The sequence below is a fragment of the Coregonus lavaretus genome, assembly GCF_964263955.1.
Source record: "Coregonus lavaretus genome assembly, contig: HAP1_SCAFFOLD_2215, whole genome shotgun sequence".
NCBI lineage: Eukaryota > Metazoa > Chordata > Actinopteri > Salmoniformes > Salmonidae > Coregonus > Coregonus lavaretus.
Window position 1 is genome coordinate 19,249 of NW_028161118.1, and position 23,098 is coordinate 42,346.

The window sequence follows — 23,098 nt, forward strand, 5'->3', positions numbered from 1 at the left end:
GGGGAGAGATAGTAGGGAGGGAGAGGAGAGAGAAGGAAGTGAGAGAGAGAGAGAGAGAGAGAGAGAGAGAGAGAGAGAGAGAGAGAGAGAGAGAGAGAGAGAGAGAGAGAGAGAGAGAGAGAGAGAGTTAAAGAGATGTGGTTTCTCCCTAAAGTGTGAGTTGGCTCTGGTCTGTAGGTTTGTGTAAACGGTAAGTGGTGTCAGAGTATCCAGATCAGACTGCAATCTTGTCCCAATACACACTGAAACTGTATCTGCTGAATGGAGACAGTATATATTCTGTTCTGTTCTCCTTCCTCTCCTCACCCATCTTCCCCTCATCTTTTAAATCCTCTCAGAGGCAGTCAGGCAAGTTGATTGCAGTAGAGACAAAGGTGGAAGAGATGGCATTGAACAACACAGTGGATCTACAGATACAGTAAAACTTCCTTAGCATGTATAAGACTGGTGGCTTGGTGATAGCAGAATCACCTGTAATAATATTGGCCTCTTCAGTCAGTAGGGTGGCTGAGCATAAATCTGTGGTGAGGCTGACATCTGCTGGTGAAAACTGATATTGAAATGTGGTGTTGGGGAGTAAGTGATTACATGGAACAATCAGTTACATTACCAGCAAAAAGATTGTGTAATCAGATTACAGATACTTTTGAAAAACTAGATTACTTCTTGGGTTACTTTTAAATTCAGAAAGGATGTTTGCGAAAAAATACATTATGATACCTTGATGTTCTCTCAATGACATTCAATTCAGCATTGAAAAGTGGAGCAAGTGTAAGTGTGTTCCACCTGAGTGAATCTGACCACAAGTCAGAGACCACTATTATGACACACCAAATACATTTGATGGATCCTTTCTGCCTTCTTCTAATGCAAGGGTTCCATGGTGGGCCTAGTGTCTGCAGGTTTTGGTTTTTTCCTTTCAATTAAGACCTGGACAACCAGGTGTGGGGAGTTCCTTTCTAATTAGTGACCTTAATTCATCAATCAAGTACTGTACAAGGGAGGAGAGAAAACCCACAGACATTTGGCCCTCCGTGGAATGAGTTTGACACCTGTGTTCTAATGCCTCTTAAGGGGAAAGTAATCAAAATGTAACTGAAAGTAATCAGATTACATTACTGAGTTTGGGTAATCCAACAATTATGTTAATGTCTTAGAAAATTTGAAACGATTTAGAAAATTCAGATGATTTTGTCAACAGCGCCATCACTTTATATCGAAGCTGAGAAAATAGAATATGCACTAGTACAAAGTCAAAATACATAATTTAACAGAAATAACTTATTCATATCAAAAAATTATAGAAATGTTATGTAGCCTTCAAGATTATCTTACATGAGAACAACTTAATATTTCATAGAAATATGTAGCCTACATACCAAAGCTTCACCTAAAACAATTATCCAAAAACAATCAGTAGAACATTCTTACTCACATTCAGTATATGTCTTTTGGTCTTTCACTGAACATCCAGCACATGTTATGTAGTTCCTTAAAACAAGTTCATACTGGCAGTAATTTGGGACTTACTGGTAGATGCAGGTATAGGAACTGGAATATTTGGTGGCAGGTAGCTTAGTGGTTAAGACAGTAACTGAAAGATCACTGGTTCTAATCCCCGAGCCGACTAGGTGAAAAATCTGTCCATGTACCCTTGAGCAAGGCACTTAACCCTAATTGCTCCTGTAAGTTGCTCTGGATAAGAGCATCTGCTAAATGACAAAACTGAATATAAGATCCACTCCTGACGGACGCATTCACTTCCCCCATTCATCAGCTCACATTTACTTTATAAAGCCCTTTTTGCATCAGCAAAAAGAGCAAGCAATACAGAGGCAGAAACACAGTGGCTAGGAAAAACTCCCCAGAAGGCAGGAACCAAGGAAAAAACATAGAGAGGAACCTGGCCCGAAGGCATGGCCATCCCTCTTCTGGCTGTACTGGGTAAGCTGTGGTTAATACACCGATAGCTTCACAGTTACACAGTTCACAATTGCACATGAGTCAGTTGAATACAGTCAACCCCTGATAAGTGCACAATAAATAAGTGTATACTCTGTTTAAGTGCAGTGCAGGTCACTAGTCCTAATCCAAACGTATGTTGGATTTAAAACATTGCCCTGGATAACTCCATGCCTTACAATAGTGCACACATTGAGTAAAGTCATTGCATTTCTAGTTCTCCATTGGTTCTTCTGTGGAACTCAGTCATTTGAACATACTGGTTAAATATTTATACAACTCACAGTCTTCCTCAACACCATGAAAACACCTCTTAAGTCCAGCTTGTCCTCCGGCGTGGAGAGGAAAGTTAACATGGTTTCCAATGGCGCCAAGTCCAGGCAATGTGTAGGTCACCCAGTGATCCCTTCCCCTTGTCCCATCAGAAGGCAGAACAGTTCAGATTTATAGATAACATATCAATAAAATAACCTTCCATATTCTGGGTTCCAAATGTACAACATTACAGACTCCAAGATCCATTAAGAATGTGTGTTCATACAGGTGAGCTGTACTCTTCTGTGAAGCACAGAGGAAGAAATAGAGGAGAGGATTGAAAAAGAACAGGAATGAAAAAAGAGAGGAATGAAAAAGCAGACTTTAACAAAACAAACATGTTTAACTGTTTGGCCAGGTCAGCTGCAGAGGTTAGCTAAACCAACGTCAAGTTTTTGATTTTGTATTCATCCTCTGAGTTTGAGTGAAACAGTGAAACAGATACTCACTCAGCTGTCCTTGCTGCTTCCTCCCCATCTGTAAAAACAGGATGTATTTATACATGTTTTATTTTTTACCTTTATTTTAACCTTTATATTTATTGAGACCTAGGTCTCTTTTACAAACGCGACCTGTATATACAACATAAATATACACATTATACCTAAACGATATATACAGTACCAGTCAAAAGTTTGGACACACCTACTCATTCAAGGGTTTTTCTTTATTTTTACTATTTTTTACATTGTAGAATAATAGTGAAGACATCAAACTATGAAATAACACATATGGAATCATGTAGTAACCAAAAAAGTGTTAAACAAATAGCCACCCTTTGCCAGCTTTGCACACTCTTGGCATTCTCTCAACCAGCATCATGAGGTAGTCACCTGGAATGCATATCAATTAACAGGTTTGCCTTCATAAATGTTAATTTGTGGAATTTATTTCCTTCTTAATGTGTTTGAGCCAATCAGTTGTGTTGTGACAAGGTAGGGGGGTATACAGGAGATAGCCCTATTTGGTAAAAGACCAAGTCCATATTATGGCAAGAACAGCTCAAATAAGCAAAGAGAAACGATAGTCCATCATTACTTTAAGACATGAAGGTCAGTCAATACGGAACATTTCAAGAACTTTGAAAGTTTCTTTAAGTGCAGTTGCAAAAACCATCAAGCGCTATGATGAAACTGGCTCTCATGAGGACCACCACAGGAATGGAAGACCCAGAGTTACCTCTACTGCAGAGGATAATTTAATTAGAGTTACCAGCCTCAGAAATTGCAGCCCAAATAAATGCTTCACCGGGATGCTGACCTAGGCAGAGTTGCAAAGAAAAAGTCCAGTGTTCTTTTGCCCATCTTAATCTTTTCTTTTTATTGGCCAGTCTGAGACATGGATTTTTCTTTGCAACTCTGCCTAGGTCAGCTTCCCGGAGTCGTCTCTTCACTGTTGACGTTGAGACTGGTGTTTTGCGGGTACTATTTAATGAAGCTGCCAGTTCAGGACCTGTGAGGCGTCGGTTTCTCAAACTAGACAGTCTAATGTATTTGTCCTCTTGCTCAGTTGTGCACCGGGGCCTCCCACTCCTCTTTCTATTCTGGTTAGCCAGAATAGGTTAGAGCCACAAATAGGTCCCCAATCAATACTTGTAATTGCCCGAACGGCACCAGAACATCAAGATGAAATGTATTTAGCTTTTTTTTGTCCGGAAATACGGTGCAATAACACTAAAAGCAGATTGACCAAAGCTCGGTGGAGACCCTAGGAACCTCAAGATTTAACCAATCCTGTGTGCGGGTTAGGCAACTCAGGTGCCTATACTTCAACAGCAAAGTTAGATAAGACGGACGTTTATGAAGTCAGGCCTTGTAAAACAAAAAGGGAGTAATGTAGATCTTAGGGTCTTTAGCGAAGTCCAGCCAACCTTTTGATACAGGTTACAGTGATGAGTATCCAAACTGTCGCCTGTAACAAAACGAAGTGCACTATGATAGATGGCATCCAAAGGTTTAAGAGTAGCTGCAGGCTGCACTTTGATAAAAAAAATATCAACATAATCAAGAACAGATAAAAAGGTTGACTGAATAATCTGCCTCTTACTGCATAGAGAAAGGCACGATCTGTTTCTGTAGAAAAAGCTGACTTTAAATCTTAGCTTACATCTACATGTTTTTTAAACTTCAAATACATATAAATCCAAATGCCTAAGTATTTATATGCGTGAGCACGTTCGGTTGGAGAACCATCAAATAAGTGAACATGTAGTTCCTCTGAAACTTTCTTACGAGAGTTTGAAAACAACATGTATTTTGTTTTGCCCGTATTAAGCACAAGTTTTAAATCAGCAAGGGATTTCTGCATAGCTATACAATTTTACTGTAGTTTTGACACAGCTAGATCAACAGTTGGGGCAATAGCATACATAATAGTATCATCTGCATATAGATGAAGTTTACCATTTTTAACAGATTGACCAATGGTGTTTATATAAAAAGAGAAGAGAACAGGTCCCAAAATCAACCTGTCAAACATCTTTATGTACTTCAAGAAATTCAGACTTAATCCCATCAATCACGATGGCCTGAGTTCTGTCACTAAGATAATCATGAAACCATGAACAGGCGTCAGAGCTCAGGCCTATCGAGGACAACTTATTCAATAAAATTGCATGATCAACAGTATCAAAAGCTTTTGACAGGTCCACAAACAAAGCAGCACATTTCATTTTAGTGTCTAAAGCTTTGACAAGATCATTAACAACTAACGTGGTTGCGGTAATATTGCTATGCCCAGGCCTAAACCCTGATTGGTTTACATTCAAAATACATTTCTCAGATAAAAAAGAGCAATGTCATGATGTACAATAGGTATTTCTCATTTTTATCGGTCCCATTTCCAAGGGACAATAATGGGTGTTTCCACTATTGCAGGTGATGTAATCCTTACCTTGATTAACTCTGGCTGTCCGAGCCTTCCTTTCCTTGAATACAAACAGCCCAATCAGCAGGAAACACAGCAGAGCAACAGCACCAGCCACAACGGCAGAGATCACATAGTAATCAGGAGAGCCTGTCTGAGGCCTGCCTATATTAGATGAAGAGAATAACATGTTGGTTTTCATTTTCAATTGCTTGACAGAAATGTGTAAAGTTACAAATTTAAAGGAAAACTATCTTTTGGTATTTGTTTCATTAGTCCATTGTTGACATAGCCCCAAAATGTTTTGCTTGTCAGCAATCAAGTTTTCAAGATATGTCACTTTCAAAATACAGAAGTCATCCCCATATGATGCATTTTGCATCATACGATGCAAAACACAGCATCATATGAGCAAAATGCATCATACGGGGATTACTTCTGTATTTTAGATAGTTCTTGGGTGGGGTTTTCCTTTAAGGACAAAGTGACAGAGACACACTGTCTCAGCACTCACAGACAGTGTGTTCCTGTGAGAGGGCGCCCCCTACAGCACAGCTGAGGTTCAGCTGGGGTCCGGAGGAGCAGTTGACGGATATGGAACTGAAGACTGAGAACAGCGTGGTGACCGGGTCTCTCCTCCCACTGCTGTTCACTGCTCTCCAGTGGCTCTGGTTCAGAGGAGGGTTCGGGCTCCACTCAACGTCCCTACGAGGGTAACCACTGTCGGAGGAACACGTCACCAAGCAACTGCCATTGTCACAGGCCACCGTTACATTGGGGATGCTGTAGTTGGCTGTAGAGGAGGAGAGATAGAGATAAAGAGAGAGGAGAGTGGAGCGAGAGGAGGAAATGCTGGTAAGGACTGAGGAGGAAAGGATCTTAGTTTTACTTCCTGAAAACACAAAGGGCAAAACAACACACTCGCTCTCTCAGAGCTGAGAGACATATGTCTTAGTGATAGCCATTTTACAGCTTTCTTTTTTTCTTTTTTTTTGTGAATGTATCTATGGTTTGGGCCATTACACGCGCACATCTGACGGCACAAAAATAATGTTCTCTTTCATCCAGAAAGCCATGTTCCACATGTGGGAGAATAAAATAGAAAAATGAATAAAACACAAACATGGAAAGAGAGTTTGAACTGAGGTAATGTTACCTGTCACTTTGAGCTGTATGTTCTCCAGGATAATCTTGGTTTGGTATTGGATGTGGCACACGTACAGCCCCTCATCTGATGGCCGTATACTCCACAGCTTCATTGTTCGCTGTGTGTGGTCTACACGCGTACGGTTTGTGTACTCCGTAAGCTCTATGTGCTTCTTCGTATGGTAGCCGTTAATGAACCGGGAACTGTTTCCATTGGAACCAGGTCTCTGTACATACATGAAGTCCAGAGACTTCTCCTGGAGGTCTGAGGTACAGGGGATGGTCACAGACCCGCCCACCTCTCCTATCACCATGGTGACATCTGAGCAAGAGGGAGAGAGGTCGCGGGAGGGATATGCCAGAGAGTTAGGTGTTGGGGTTGTGTGGGTGTGAGGGTAGACTTTTTTTGGTGACTTCTGTAGTTTTCACTTCCCTATCTGACATGTTTGCCCTTTTCTCTCATTTGTCTGGTAGATTCCCTTCTACTGAATAGATAACATCATGGTTCAGATAGTCTTGATGTAAATTAAATCTCACAGAGCCAACATACACAAATACATACATACACTGAGTGCACAAAACATTAAGGACACCTTCCTAATATTGAGTTGCCCTCAGAATAGCCTCAATTCGTCGGAGCATGGACTCTATAAGGTGTCGAAAGTGTTCCACAGGGATGCTGGCCAATGTTGACTCCAATGCTTCCAACAGTTGTGTCAGGTTGGCTGGATGTCCTTTGGGTGATGGACCATTCTTGATACACACAGGAAACTGTTGAGCATGAATACACAGCAGGGTTGCAGTTCTTGACAAAAACATGCGTCTGGCACCTACTATCATGCCCCGTTCAAAGGCACTTAAATCTTTTGTCTTCTCCATTCACCCTCTGAATGGCACGCATACACAATCCATGTCTCAATCTCACGGGTTAAAATCCTTCTTTAACCTGTCTCCTCCCCTTCATCTACACTGATTGAAGTGGATTTAACAAGTGACATCAATAAGGGATCATAGCTTTCACCTGGATTCACCTGGTCAGTCTATGTCATGGAAAGAGCAGGTGTTCCTAATGTTTTGTACACTCAGTGTACATGTAGACACACATGCAGGCTGGCACACACAAACTCAGCCACACATATTCAAACAGTAAAGGTCTGATAAGATATAGACATGGCAGGTAATGTTTATTTATATTTTTATGATGTCATATTCATTTCACTTGGCTCGCCTCTTACCTTCACTTTGAAGAAACGGCAGCGATACCAGGAAGAAGAGGACATACCTGTTGGAAACCATAACAACAATACAATCAGCTGAGTACTGTTAGGTGAAGTCACTGGCAGTATTATAGTAGCATTCTTATCATATAATTACATATTAGTAATTCAATAGGATCTTTGTGATACTTATTTCCTATTACCAGAAATAGTACTGTCCTTTAGTTAGTGGCACACAATCCTCTAAGTATGAGACTCCAGCTTTCAGGAATGTATACTGTACCTAGAAAGCTATAGCACTCAGAAAACATACATTATTTATATTTAATTGGAGACCAACAGGGACATAATCTCTATCAGATACCATCACCACTCACAAACAAATGTAAACAAGGTGTGAAGAATCCTGACTCTAGATAGTGGATAGCAATACAGGTGTATGTAAATCAAATAGGTTCTATGCAAATAACCAGCATTTAGAGATACCTCAGCCACAATCCCGCCATATGAATCATGATCATACAGTGTGATAAGTGAGCGCTACTTACCGAAGCAGCCAACGCGCACACATCCCATTGTCCTGTAGGAAACACACACACACACACACACACACACACACACACACACACACACACACACACACACACACACACACACACACACACATTAGTTCAAACAGCAGTACTCACAACCAATGCTCAGGTTTCATATGATGATGGACACGTTCATAAATGATGCAGAGTTTACTTATTAATCCTCAGCTAATATGGTGAGATAACAAAAAAGTTACGAAAAATCTTCATTCTATATTTAGCATAATAACCAAGTTAAGGAAATAAATTAGCATTGGGAGAAATTCTGTCTCTGTGGTTACTCTGTTTCCTAATAGTCAGTCAAGAAAACCCTAAGGGAAATCCCAGGACAAGGGAATTGCTTCAGGAAACTCTTTGTTCTCTTTGGGCTACAAGTACAGTAGTCTATAAGCACATAAAGCTACTGTGTGGTAGGCCTATGCTCAAAGCCCAGTTTTTCAAAAGTGATCTATCCGGATTTCAGCTATATGCATAGAAATAGAATGAATAGAACAGGTTTGTGGTGCTGTACCAGTGCCTTGAGATATTTGTGGTTATGGTACATGATTAATCTCAGGGATCGGTGGTTAAGGATAGAAGTTCAGAGTTGTGGGTTTGGCTGACTTAGTGTCAATTTGAAGAGAATCAATCAAACAACAATTCCATTCCTCAGTCGTGTGTCTTTAACACATCCTCTTGCAAGTGAGGATTTGATTATGCGTTAACTACTTGAGAATAAAGACATACAACTATTGCATCGATGGAATATGACAGGCCAGAGGACGGATATGTGCGGGGGGCAGACAGAGGGAACTAGCTTCAGTTGTCAGATAAGTTTCTAAAAATAAGCCAAGGGGATCTCCCCAGAAGTATAGAGCCCCATTGTTATGGTATCAGCTTGTAGGAGAAGTTTCATTACCACATGTTAATGTATCATCAACAGTACAACTGTGTACAGTGCAAGTGCAGTAAACTAAATATATTGCTAGGAGGTTCGAGCCCTGAATGCTGATTGGCTGAAAGCTGTGGAATATCATGGGTATGACAAAACATTTATTTTTACTGCTCTAATTACATTTGTAACCAGTTTATAACAGCAGTAAGGCACCTCAGAGGTTTGTGGTATATTGCCAATATACCACAGCTAAGGGCTGTTTCCAGGCACTCCGCATTGCATCGTGCTTAAGAACAGCCCTTAGCCGTGGTGTATTGGCCATATACCACACCCCCTCCGGCCTTATTGCTTAAATAACACACATGAAAACACTCAAACATAAACATGTGTGCGCATAACATAGGCATGCACGTGTTTACATTCATGGTCCACTGAGCAGGTTGCAGACAGTAGTCTCACACCCACAGTCATTCTGACACAGCCTGATTTATGTTGCAGCAAGTGAGTCAGAAAGGGGTGGTACTAGAAACCTGTGAAGTGAGAAGTTCAACTTCATGTTCAGTGTGTCACTTACATCGCAGTCAACAGAAACTGAAATCAATGGACTTATATATCAAAAGTTGTTGTTTTATCAAAACACAAGAGATTAGAACTTCAGAGTAATCTGACCATATCTAGGTGAAACCCTAGGTGAAATACACTGTGTGTAAATATTTCACTTATCCATGTGATTGACAATGTTTGCAAATAAGCAATTGATACAAATACATAATGCACTGTCCATGCAACAATATTTAATTTTAAGATTTTTTTTTATTTCAACCACTTAGACAGAGATGATTATAAACTTTTATTTCAGATATATAATATGACACTATGGATGTGTTTACACAGGCAGCCCAGTTTTGACAATAATTGGTCTTTTGACCAATCAGATCAGATCTTTTGCCAATACTTGGGCAAAATATCAGAATTGGGCCGCCTGTGTAAAAGCAGCCAATGAACAGTCAGTTTCTGTGGCTCCTTTATCTGTTATCTACATCTCTCCAGATACTACTGTCAACCCAAGAGTAGAAATCAAATCTCTACAGCTATTGCTTAGGTTGAAAATCTGAAACACCAACAGCCTCCATTCATTCAATGATATGATATATAGGCACCGTGTAGCTCAGTTGGTAGAGCATGGCACTTGCTCTACCAACTCACTAACTGTAAACTGACTTAAATGTAAATATACTTACAGTTGTCTGTCTCAGTGAGTAAAACAAACTGAATACCATTCTATTGCATTATTTAATTAAACCGCTTCACCTTAACCAGTGCTGTATTCTCTAAGTAAAGCTACAACAACACTGGTACATCCAATACAAGCCAGTCTGGAAGAGCTGTACATATTTGTAACAGTTATAAATCCTATAAAGGTGAAATAAAGGCATTCTTACCACGTCCATGTTTGCTTTTCTTAACAGCCGTAATCGAGTGTGAAGTCAGAGAGGTTGGTTTGTGAAGTGTTCTCAGCAGCCACAGGCAGTTCCTCATACCTAAGCATTCTGAGGGTGAGGCTTTAGTCAGGGGAAGTCCTTTCGCTTTTGTAGTTTATAAACATTACTCACGTTGCCATAGTAGCTTATCTTATCAGCATTTGGTTCCTCACCACAGGGATGTACACTACCGTTCAAAAGTTTGGGGTTACTTAGAAATTTCATTTTTTGAGAGAAAAGTGATTTTGTTGTCCATTAAAATAACATCAAATTGATCAGAAATACAGCGTAGACATTGTTAATGTTGTAAATGGCTATTGTAGCTGGAAACTGCTGTTTTTAATGGAATATCTACAGTTGAAGTCGGAAATTTACATATACTTAGGTTGGAGTCATTAAAACTCGATTTTCAACCACTTCACACATTTCTTGTTAACAAACTATAGTTTTGGCAAGTCTGTTAGGACATCTACTTTGTTCATGACACTAGTAATTTTTCCAAGAATTGTTTACAGACAGATTATTTCACTTGTAATTCACTGTATCACAATTCCAGTGGGTCAGAAGTTTACGTACACTAAGTTGACTGCCCCTTTAAACAGCTTGGAAAATTCCAGAAAATGATGTCATGGCTTTAGAAGCTTCTGATAGGCTAATTGACATCATTTGAGTCAATTGGAGGTGTACCTGTGGATGTATTTCAAGGCCTACCTTCAAACTCAATGCCTCTTTGCTTGACATCATGGGAAAATCATAATAAATCAGCCAAGACCTGACTGGTCCATCCTTCGGAGCAATTTCCAAACGCCTGAAGGTACCATGTTCATCTGTACAAACAATAGTACGCAAGTATAAACACCATGGGACCACGCAGCCATCATACCGCTCAGGAAGGAGACATGTTCTGTCTCCTAGAGATGAATGTACTTTGGTGCGATAAGTGCAAATCAATCCCAGAACAACAGCAAAGGACCTTGTGAAGATGCTGGAGGAAACAGGTACAAAAGTATCTATATCCACAGTAAAACGAGTCCTATATCGACATAACCTGAAAGGCCACTCAGCAAGGAAGAGGCCACTGCTCCAAAACCGCCATAAAGAAGCCAGACTACGGTTTGCAACTGCACATGGGGACCAAGATCGTACTTTTTGGAGAAATGTCCTCTGGTCTGATTAAACAAAAATGGAACTGTTTGGCCATAATGACCATCGTTATGTTTGGAGGAAAAAGGGGGTGGCTTGCAAGCCGAAGAACACCATCCCAACCGTGAAGCACAGGGGTGGTATGGATGATTTTCAAGTACATATGTTGTAGAATTAAACACCTATATGCCTTAAAATGTTTATGGATTGAGAACCAGTTGAAGGGTTAATACAGAGCAGAGACATTTATGTGTTTTTCATAAACTCCCTGCAGCTGGTCTGGGTATGTCAATGACATGTGATGGCTGTGTGGAGATTGGAGTAACAATGGACCTAGTGTTATCATTTGTTTTGCTTATGACCCTATGACCTGACACATGGCCACATGCACATAACCTCAAGGGCCAGGGAGGATGGTAAATGATAAATGCCTTAATGTATGTACGTGTATTATTTGTAAAGAAAGGGTCTGCAACCATATAATGAGATTAGGGAAAGGGTCTGCTACCAATATAATGAGGTTAGGGAAGAGGCTTCCTGTGGAAAAGCGCCCATGACCTTTTGGAGTAAACCACATGTGACATTTGGACGTTGAAAGATAAGGGTAGAGTGGCACTAAAATAAGTTAATCATTTGCCCTAAGGGGAGGGACTGTATATGCTATGTAACATGATTATGCATTTGTGTGTATAAAAGGGAGCTCTAAGCCAAAGAGAGACAGTTGTTGCTCCATGGAGCAAGCTCGGCTTTGTTATGCAAATAATAAAAGTCTAAATTCACAAGTTCCAGTCTCTTGAGAAATATTTTTAAGTTGACTACTTTTTGAGTCAAATATTTCTACGACAGTGGCAGCATCATGCTGTGGGGGTGCTTTGCTGCAGGAGGGACTGGTGCACTTCACAAAATAGATGGCATCATGAGGAAGGAACATTTTGTGGATATATTGAAGCAACATCTCATGACATCAGTCAGGAAGTTAAAGCTTGGTCGCAAATGGATCTTCCAAATGGACAATGACCCCAAGCATACTTCCAAAGTTGTGGCAAAATGGTTTAAGGACAACAATGTCAAGGTATTGGAGTGGCCATCACAAAGCCCTGACCTCAATCCTATAGAAAATGTGTGGGCAGAACTGAAAGTGTGTGCAAGCAAGGAGGCCTACAAACCTGATTCAGTTACACCAGCTCTGTCAGGAGGAATGGGCCAAAATTAATCCAATTTATTGTGGGAGGCTTGTGGAAGGCTACCCGAAATGTTTGACCCAACTTAAACTATTTAAAGGCAATGCTACCAAATACTAATTGATTGTATGTAAAAGTCTGACCCACTGGGAATGTGATGAAAGAAATAAAAGCTGAAAAAAATCCTTCTCTCTACTATTATTCTGACATTTCACATTCTTAAAATAAAGTGGTGATCCTAACTGACCTAAGACAGGGAATTTAAACTAGGATTAAATGTTAGGAATTGTGAAAAACTGAGTTTAAATGTATTTGGCTAAGGTGTGTGTAAACTTCCGACTTCAACTGTAATTGCAAAAGGGTTTTCTAATGATCAATTAGCCTTTTAAAATGGTAAACTTGGATTAGCAAACACAACGTGCCATTGGAACACAGGACTGATGTTTGCTGATAATGGGCCTCTGTACACCTATGTTGATATTCCATTAAAACTCAGCCATTTCCAGCTACAATAGCCATTTACAACATTAACAATGTCTACACTGTATTTCTGATCAATTTGATGTTATTTGAATGGACAAAAAAATAGCTTTTCTTTCGAAAACAAGGACATTTCTAAGTGACCCCAAACTTTTGAACAGTGGTGTATATAAACCCTGGATTGCTGACGCTATCTATGTATTGGCCATTGAGAGGCTTTGAAGCCACCGGTCGTCCATATTGGCCCTTCCTAGTAGAAACAGTCCTCCATAGGAATGCATGGAATTCTACAGTATTTCAATTAAATGTTTCAAGGACAAACAAACATGTATTTAAGTATGTTTTGTTGGACAGTAACATTAGTAATAAAAAATATATACTTTTTATGTTTAGCTCACATATAATTTAAAAGTATGCATTAAAGTGTCTGTAACCGAATAAATGTCAAAAACAAATGTAGACATTAATAAATGCATTTCTATAGCAAGATGGCTGAATGGTGGCTTCAATACAGCACCCCGTCGGTCACCTAGGGTTTATACACATTATTGGTTTGTGTGCTGAGTTAATGTCACAGACATTTGAGACTCTCACTTCCTTATAAGTATATGTCACCTAAACTCTACAGTACTCAGAACACGAAATGCAATGGTTATCGAGAACACGACAACAATAGTGAGAAATGGAACACTGTATCAATGGTGTCCCTGATGAATGGCGAATCAGAATGGAGAATGTTGTTTGGACCAGTGGTGTTGCAAGGACTGATGCATGCCCCTGGGAATGTCCTGGTGTTTCCTGGTTTCCTGTCCTGATGTCAAAGAGAAATACAGGCTTGGCCTAAACATATCCTACTAATATAGGGAAACACTCTTTTCACTCCACTTCGATACCGAAGTGACTTTTCATAGCAGGTTAGGAGAATTTATGCAGCAGGTTAGGATAATTAATGTAGCAGGTTAGGAGACTGAGGTTAAGGTTAGGAAAAGGGTTAGGGTTAGCGAAAATGCTCTCCTAACCTGCTACGAAAATCACTTTGTATCGATGTGGCGTGTGACCTACCTAATATACTGTACCCACCCTTATCTGGAATAATCAGTGAAGTGGTTGTCCCACTGGCTATCATAAGGTGAATGCACCAATTTGTAAGTCGCTCTGGATAAGAGCGTCTGCTAAATGACGAAAATGTAAATGTAAAAAGTGAGTAATTCACTCTGTGTGCTGAAGAAGTGTGGCTTACTTAGGTGGAAATACTTTTCTGCTTGGTAGAATTTGAGTCATGTAGTTTGTCAGTGTTGCTCCAGCGATAAAACATTCCAAAGACACAATGTCAGGGTGCTGCATACAGCCATACCCCAGCCAGGTGGCTACCAACTGCAGTCTCTGCTGTAAGCACATATACCCAAGTTTTCATACCCCCAAACCAACTAACTAACTACTAAAGAATTGTGTAGGGTGGGACCTCATCCTCTCCTCACAAACAGAGGTGTGGGAAACCTCAGTACAAACTTAGTACAAATATAGTGCAGCAGGCCTGGATTGCAGAAACCCCCCACTAACTCATCCCACCTACTGCCTCGACACACTCACACACACACACACACACAGATACACACACACACACACACACACACACATCCACACACACACACACACACACACACACACACACACACAGATACACACACACACACACACACATCCACACACACACACACACACACACACACACACACATCCACACACACACACACACACACACACACACACACACACACACACACACACACACACATCCACACACACACACACACACACATCCACACACACACACACACACACACACACACACACACACACACACACACACACACACACACACACACACACACACACACACGTTAAAGGAAGTGAGGAGGAGCTCTTACACTGTGGCCGAGGTGTGTGGGAGGATAAAATAACCAGAAGAATAACTTCAAAAGAAAAACAAGCTGTTTACAATAAAAGGAGGGGTTTCTGGCAAAGGGTGTCAATCAATTTTCTTTTATGGGATTCCCTCAACTCTCTACATTTTTTTTAAAGGAGAAACGGCTCTACTGCTGCTCTCTCTTTGAACATACTGTTACAGTTTATTCGGAAAGTATTCAGACCCTTTGACTTTTTCCACATTTTGTTACGTTACAGCCTTATTCTAAAATGGTTTAAATTTTTTAAAATCCTCAATCTACACACAATACCCCATAATGACAAAGCGAAAACAGGTTTTTAGAAATGGTTGCTAATTTATAAAAAATCGTCAGAAATACCTTATTTACATAAGTATTCAGACTCTTTGCTATGAGACCCGAAATTGAGCTCAGGTGCCTCCTTTTTCCATTGATCATCCTTGAGATGTTTCTACAACTTGATTGGAGTACACCTGTGGTAAATTCAATTGATTGGACATGATTTGGAAAGGCACACACCTGTTTATTTAAGGTCCCACAGTTGACAGTGCATGTCCGAGCAAAACCCAAGCCATGAGGTCGAAGGAATTGTCCGTAGAGCTCGGATTGTGTCGAGGCACAGAACTGGGGAACGGTAGCCAAATAAATTCTGCAGCATTGAAGGTCCCCAAGAACACAGTGGCCTCCATCATTCGTAAATGGAAGAAGTTTGGAACCACCAAGACTCTTCCTAGTGCTGGCCGCCCAGCCAAACTGAGCAATCAGGGGAGAAGGGCCTTGGTCAGGGAGGTAAAGGACTCTTTGATGAAACCAAGATTGAACTCTTTGGCCTGAATGCCAAGTGTCACGTTTGGAGGAAACCTGGCACCATCCCTACGTTGAAGCATGGTGGCAGCATCATGCTGTGGGGATGTTTTTTTCAGCGACCGGGAATGGGAGACTAGTCAGGATCGAGGGAAAGATTAACAGAGCAAAATACAGAGAGATCCTTGATGAAAACCTGCTTCAGAACGCGCAGGACCTCAGACTGGGGTGAAGGTTCACCTTCCAACAGGACAATGACCCTAAGCACACAGCCAAGACAATGCAGGAGTGGCTTCGGGACAAGTCTCTGAATGTCTTTGAGTGGCCCAGCGAGAGCCCGGACTTTAATCCGATCTAACATCTCTTTAGAGACCTGAAAATAGCTGGGCAGCGACGCTCCCAATCCAACCTGACAGAGCTTGAGAATCTGCAGAGAAGAATGGGAGAAACTCCCCAAATACAGGTGTGCCAAGCTTGTAGCAACATACCCTAGAAGATTTGAGGCTGTAATCGCTGCTTGAACAAAGTACTGAGTAAAGGGTCTGAATACTTATGTAAATGTAATATATGTGTTTTACATTTTTAATACATTTGCTAAAATTTCTAAAAACGAGTTTTTGCTTTGTCATTATGGGGAATTGTGTGTAGATCGATGAGGGAAAAAAACTATTTAATCAATTTTAGAAATAAGGTTGTAACGTAACAAAATGTGGAAAAAGTCAAGGGGTCTGAATACTTTCCGAATGCACTGTATGCGAGCTTTCTCTGCAGAAGGCAGACTATACTTTCTTCCTAGTTCCTGCTTTAAAACATCATTTACATTTTTTTAACAATAATAAATACCTTAGTCCTGACATGACAGTTTATGAAAGTGATTTGATATTCAATAAACATTTAGTGAAATGTTCCATGAGCAGGACCATTCACACTACACTGGGCTGTGCTGAACCTCTCTAAGGACTTACTGTTACTGCAGTCTGTCATTTAACCTTGATGTGTTCTTCCTCCATAGAGACTGATTCAATAATTCCGAAAACTGTGAACCTGATGGGATATGTTGCACTACTATAAATTACACTGCTACGTTATACATTCCAGAGAGAGAATTGAAACCCAAGCAAAACGATGAAAAAGCCATGCACCCCATGACAAATTCCATTTGCTCTGTCTTCTCCAATAACCATCATGATGCCACCCATGTGATTTTTCTCTGGTCTATAATTTCACACAATCAAGGCCTGTTCTCCTTTGTTCTTCATGGGCCCTGCTGGGTGAACATTCCGAGTCAGAATCCTGCCATTTGAGGCTGTCACGGGGCTAAGCCGTGCCCTAGGAAACTAGGAAACACCAAAGCATCCTCTTGGCCTACATGCTCCCATACATGAATGTCTCAGTTACATCATGCCGGCCGGCACACATCAGATAACATGTTAGTAGGCCTATATTTACTTGTGTTAGCACTGCTCACACAATCCATGCATCCATGCACTTTATTCCATGGTAATTCTATAGCATTGACTTGCAAGCAGTGACTTGTTCCCGTGTCAGTGACTGGAGATGGTGATTGTACTTATTGCTGTTGAACTTTCTGAAATTGGACTTGATATAGCCTCTGCAAATTCCGTGTAGACAATTTTATTTAACTGGAAAAAACAAACATATTTGACAATGCCCATGCTTATGTAATGTGTAGTAATGGAGTGGTTTAGAACTCACTTGACCTGTTTTAGAATTAGAAAAACTTTATTGTCCACGCAATGTGGAAATTTGTCTTTGGCTTCACCACATAAAAAACAGACATTAAACACCATCATATTAAAGATTCTCGGGATCTTTAAATAAACCATATTAAGTACAAATGGGCTTGCCTGATGACTCACCCTGAATTTAATTCCGCTGCTCAATCGATCGCTACATACATTCAATCTGAAACTGCCATCCTAGAAGTGGTTTGTGTGACTTCAAAATGAGGGCTGTTGTAAACATTTTTTAGCGATTGGATCGTCTCAAATAAATCGAACCAATCAGAGTATCAAAGTTACTAACGTCATCATGTAGGCTGGCTCTGCACCAACCCATTGGTTTCTGGGACCAATCAGAACAGTCAGAATGTGTTTTCATTCTATAAATCGTCGGGGAGGGAGGCAAATCCAGACACGTCATGGAGAACAAACATCAGTTTGGCCGGAGTGGTGTGGATGGGTAGCCAGGCTACCGTACCAGCGTAGCTCCAAATTCATAGCTTATATACACTGAGTGTACAAAACAATAAAACATGTTCTTTCCATGACAGACTGACCAGGTGAATCCAGCTGGCCCATCTAGCGGAAACTGCTCAGTTTGTCTCCAGGGCAACCTGCTGCTTCCTTAACCAGCAATGTTTTGCTAATTGGGTGTTGTGGAAAAGAAAGCATAACCTATACATCATGTTATATTCTGAACTAGCATATAGCATATTTCATTGTTAGATCATCCACCACCTTTACTTTCAAAGTAGTATCACCATATCTCAGAATTTCCAAGTAGCACCAGAGATGCCATGTTTTAGCATACATGCTATGCCTTGGGATTCATTCTGTCCTGCTATAATCAAGGCATTGTATATTGTGGATCTTTCTGAGATAATTTATTGAGTATTATATTCTAAACTGAACAAAAATATAAACGCAACATGTAAAGTGTTGGTCCCATGTTTCATGAGCTGAAATTCAAGATCCCAGAAATCTTCCATACGCACAAACAATTATTTTGCTAAAATGTCCACAAATTTGTTTACTTCCCTGTTAGTGAGCATTTCTCCTTTGCCAAGATAATCTATCCACCTGATAGGTGTGGCATATCAAGAAGCTCATTAAACAGCATGGTCATTACACAGGTGCACCTTGTGCTGGGGACAATAAAAGGCCACTCTAAAATGTGCAGTTTTGTCACACAATGCCACAAATGTCTCAAGTTGAGGGAGCGTGCAATTGGAATGCTGACCGCAGGAATTTCCACCAGAGATGTTGCCAGAGAATTGTATGTTAATTTCTCTACCATAAGCCACCTCCAACGTCGTTTTAGAGAATTTGGCAGTATGTCCAACTGGCCTCACAACCGCAGACCACGTGTATGGTGTTGTGTAGGCTTTCGGTTTGCTGATGTCAGCGTTGTGAACAGAGTCACATGGTGGTGGTGGTGGGGTTATAGTATGGGCAGGCATCTTCCATGGCCTGCATACTCACCAGACATGTCACCCATTGAGCATGTTTGGGATGCTCTGGATCGATGTATGTATGTAGGTTTGGCAATGCCACTGTCAGTCAGAGAAACATGCTGAGAAGGATTATTACCACAGCAAGTAAGGTACTTGGAGTCAAACAGACAGGCCTGGATGAGATCTTTAAGGTCAGGGCCCTCCGTAAGGCTCACAAAATCATTTTAGACCCAAGTCACCCCCTGTACCTGGACTTTGAATTACTCCCCTCTGGGCGTAGGTATAGGGCACCCCTCAGCAGGAAAAATAGAACGAGACAATCATTTGTGCCAGGTGTGATATCCCTCTTAAATAGCTCGGGCAAATGTTCCCATTGACCCCGTAAGGCCAGCAGGCTAGTCTTTGTTTTAAATGTTTTAAATGTTTTATTTCTTATTTCTTACTTTTATTGGTGCGTGACTGTTATTGAAAGTTGTATTGTCAATCTTGTTTTGTATTTAACGCCACTTTAAATGTGTACATGACACTGAAACAAAATTTCCCCATGGGGACAATAAAGTAAGTAAGTAAGTAAGTAAGTATACGACAGTGTGTTCCAGTTCCTGCCAATATCCAGCAACTTTGCACAGCCATTGAAGAGGAATGGGATAACATTCCACAGGCCACAATCAATAGCCTGATCAACTCTACGCAAAGGAGATGTGTCCCGCTGCATGAGGCAAATGGTGGTCACACCAGATACTGACTGGCATTCTGATCCAACCCGCACTTTAAAAAAAAAGGGGTCTGTGACCGACAGATGCATATCTGTATTCCCAGTCAGGTGAAATCTATAGATTAGGGCCTAATGAATGAATGATTTCCTTATATGAACTGTAACTCAGTAAATTTGTTGAAATTGTTGCAAGTTGCGATTATATTTTTGTTCAGTATACATTTCCCGGTGGAATAGGTGTTATGTGTCAATGAAGTTGAAATGATGATGAAGTGAAGATTAGCAGGGTTGTTTTGTCTTGGATACTGTTGTGTCTGTTGCATAGCAACATTTGTGGAGAACGTACAGTATCTTTATAGAACAGGTGTTCATCATTATATCCCCTTGGATGACAAATCAATTTTATGTCAGAGTAATATTAAGTAATTAATAAGTAAAGTGTTTTCTAACATAACTTTTCTTTGTCTCATAAGTATAAAAATGCTCAGTTGCCCATTATTTTGGCTACCATGGCTAGAAGAAGAGATCTCAGTGACTTTGAACGAGGGGTCGCAAAGGAGCATAGGGGTGTGTGTGCGTTACCCCAGGTAACTGCCACAATAAAGGAAACGCCAACATAAAGTGTCTTAATAGGGCGTTGGGCCACCCCGAGCCGCCAGAACAGCTTCAATGCGCCTTGGCATAGATTCTAAAATACCAGAGAAATAAAGCAGGCATGATTGGGTAGGCTCATAACAGCCAATATTATTGGTGAGTGTTTGCTGGAGTCCATAAATTGCTCAGAACCCCCTCACCTTGTGGGTGAATTGGGCGTCTCCAGTATGCTGGTTTTAATATGCTGCAATGGCCTTTGGAGTGTAATATGCATTAATATGTTGTATAAACTTACTTCAGTGGTTGTATTGATGATTTTGAAGTAATTAAAATGTGCTACTCTAACTGTAAAGTGTTTCCACTACTGATGAGAACATCTTGTTCCAGCCATGTTGATTGAGGTTTCTGAAACAGATTTTCCTTGTTAAGGTAAAGTGCATGCCATTCAGCATACATAATAGACGTTGTCTTGCTGTAAAGAAAACTTCTGGATTAGTTGTTCTTTTCCCATGGCACTGTAAGGTTATCATGAAAAAGAGCACTTACTGTATCCTACATACAAGGTTGAGGTAAAGGCTTTTCTAATCTGGTATTGATAAAACAATCCTAGATTATAATTGAAATGTCATGTATTTAATTACTGCTTTTGTCCATATGTTTTCCAAAGTGTATGTGTGTGTGTGTGTGTGTGTGTGTGTGTGTGTGTGTGTACAAAATGATGATTGCCATCTTCTATGCTTTCCATGATACAGTAGAATGAGGAATTGCTCTGAAGCCTGAAGCGTGTCCACAGCTATGTTTGATTTATAATGTCTGATAACAAGGGTGATATCACACTACAACCCAAGAGAGTAGACCTAATAGAAATGGAATGCTCAGCTGGTAGAGCACAGCGCTTGTAATGCCAAGGTAGTGGGTTCGATCTCCGGGACAACCCATACACAAAAAACATTTATGCACGCATGACTGTAAATTGCTTTGGATAAAAGCGTCTGCTAAATGGCATATTATTATTAACTGCATACCATCAACTCCCATTCCTCCCAGTCTACCTGTAACCATTCATTTGTTAACATTACTTTGAAGTTAATGCGAACAGTAATGTCTGTTGAATGTGTTGTTTGTATAAAGAGTGTATGTATTGACATGGCCGACTAAACTGCAGAGACCTATTTTCCTGGGGTACATTCATTACGCGGGTTCTGTAACAAAACCGTTTACTCTAGGAACCAAATGGAAGCAAACAGAGCAAACAGAACCAAACGGGGAGGGACCTACATGGATTTGTCCAATTTTTGTTGCAAAACGTTTTCCCGTTTGGAGTATGTGGCCCATGTGACATGCCTGGATATTAACCTTTATTTAAAGTTTTTTCATCCAACTGTCCTCTTTCTTTTTACAGTGGGTAAAAAAAGTATTTAGTCAGCCACCAATTGTACAAGTTCTCCCACTTAAGAAGATGAGAGAGGCCTGTAATTTTCATCATAGGTACACGTCAACTATGACAGACAAATTGAGAAAAGAAATTCCAGAAAATCACATTGTAGGATTTTTAATGAATTTATTTGCAAATTATGGTGGAAAATAAGTATTTGGTCACCTACAAACAAGCAAGATTTTTGGCTCTCACAGACCTGTAACTTCTTCTTTAAGAGGCTCCTCTGTCCTCCACTCGTTACCTGTATTAATGGCACCTGTTTGAACTTGTTATCAGTATAAAAGACACCTGTCCACAACCTCAAACAGTCACACTCCAAACTCCACTATGGCCAAGACCAAAGAGCTGTCAAAGGACACCAGAAACAAAATTGTTGACCTGCACCAGGCTGGGAAGACGGAATATGCAATAGGTAAGCAGCTTGGTTTGAAGAAATCAACTGTGGGAGCAATTATTAGGAAATGGAAGACATACAAGACCACTGATAATCTCCCTCGATCTGGGGCTCCACGCAAGATCTCACCCCGTGGGGTCAAAATGATCACAAGAACGGTGAGCAAAAATCCCAGAACCACACGGGGGGACCTAGTGAATGACCTGCAGAGAGCTGGGACCAAAGTAACAAAGCCTACCATCAGTAACACACTACGCCGCCAGGGACTCAAATCCTGCAGTGCCAGACGTGTCCCCCTGCTTAAGCCAGTACATGTCCAGGCCCGTCTGAAGTTTGCTAGAGTGCATTTGGATGATCCAGAAGAGGATTGGGAGAATGTCATATGGTCAGATGAAACCCAAATATAACTTTTTGGTAAAAACTCAACTCGTCGTGTTTGGAGGACAAAGAATGCTGAGTTGCATCCAAAGAACACCATACCTACTGTGAAGCATGGGGGTGGAAACATCATGCTTTGGGGCAGTTTTTCTGCAAAGGGACCAGGACGACTGATCCGTGTAAAGGAAAGAATGAATGGGGCCATGTATCGTGAGATTTTGAGTGAAAACCTCCTTCCATCAGCAAGGGCATTGAAGATGAAAAGTGGCTGCGTCTTTCAGCATGACAATGATCCCAAACACACCGCCCGGGCAATGAAGGAGTGGCTTCGTAAGAAGCATTTCAAGGTCCTGGAGTGGCCTAGCCAGTCTCCAGA

General features: G+C 40.8%; 1 protein-coding gene across 1 annotated transcript; it reads right to left on the minus strand.

The window, feature by feature from the left end:
- Positions 1-602: 602 nt before the first annotated feature.
- LOC311121084 (T-lymphocyte activation antigen CD80-like) lies at positions 603-10,530 on the minus strand. The gene is made up of 8 exons (XM_084195613.1): positions 10,415-10,530; positions 8,054-8,085; positions 7,524-7,570; positions 6,299-6,610; positions 5,657-5,935; positions 5,170-5,307; positions 2,727-2,754; positions 603-2,520 (listed from the first exon to the last, which is right to left on the minus strand). The coding sequence occupies exons 1-8, from the start codon at positions 10,421-10,423 to the stop codon at positions 2,484-2,486; spliced, it is 882 nt and encodes a 293-aa protein (XP_084051739.1). The 5' UTR covers positions 10,424-10,530; the 3' UTR covers positions 603-2,483.
- Positions 10,531-23,098: the final 12,568 nt, after the last annotated feature.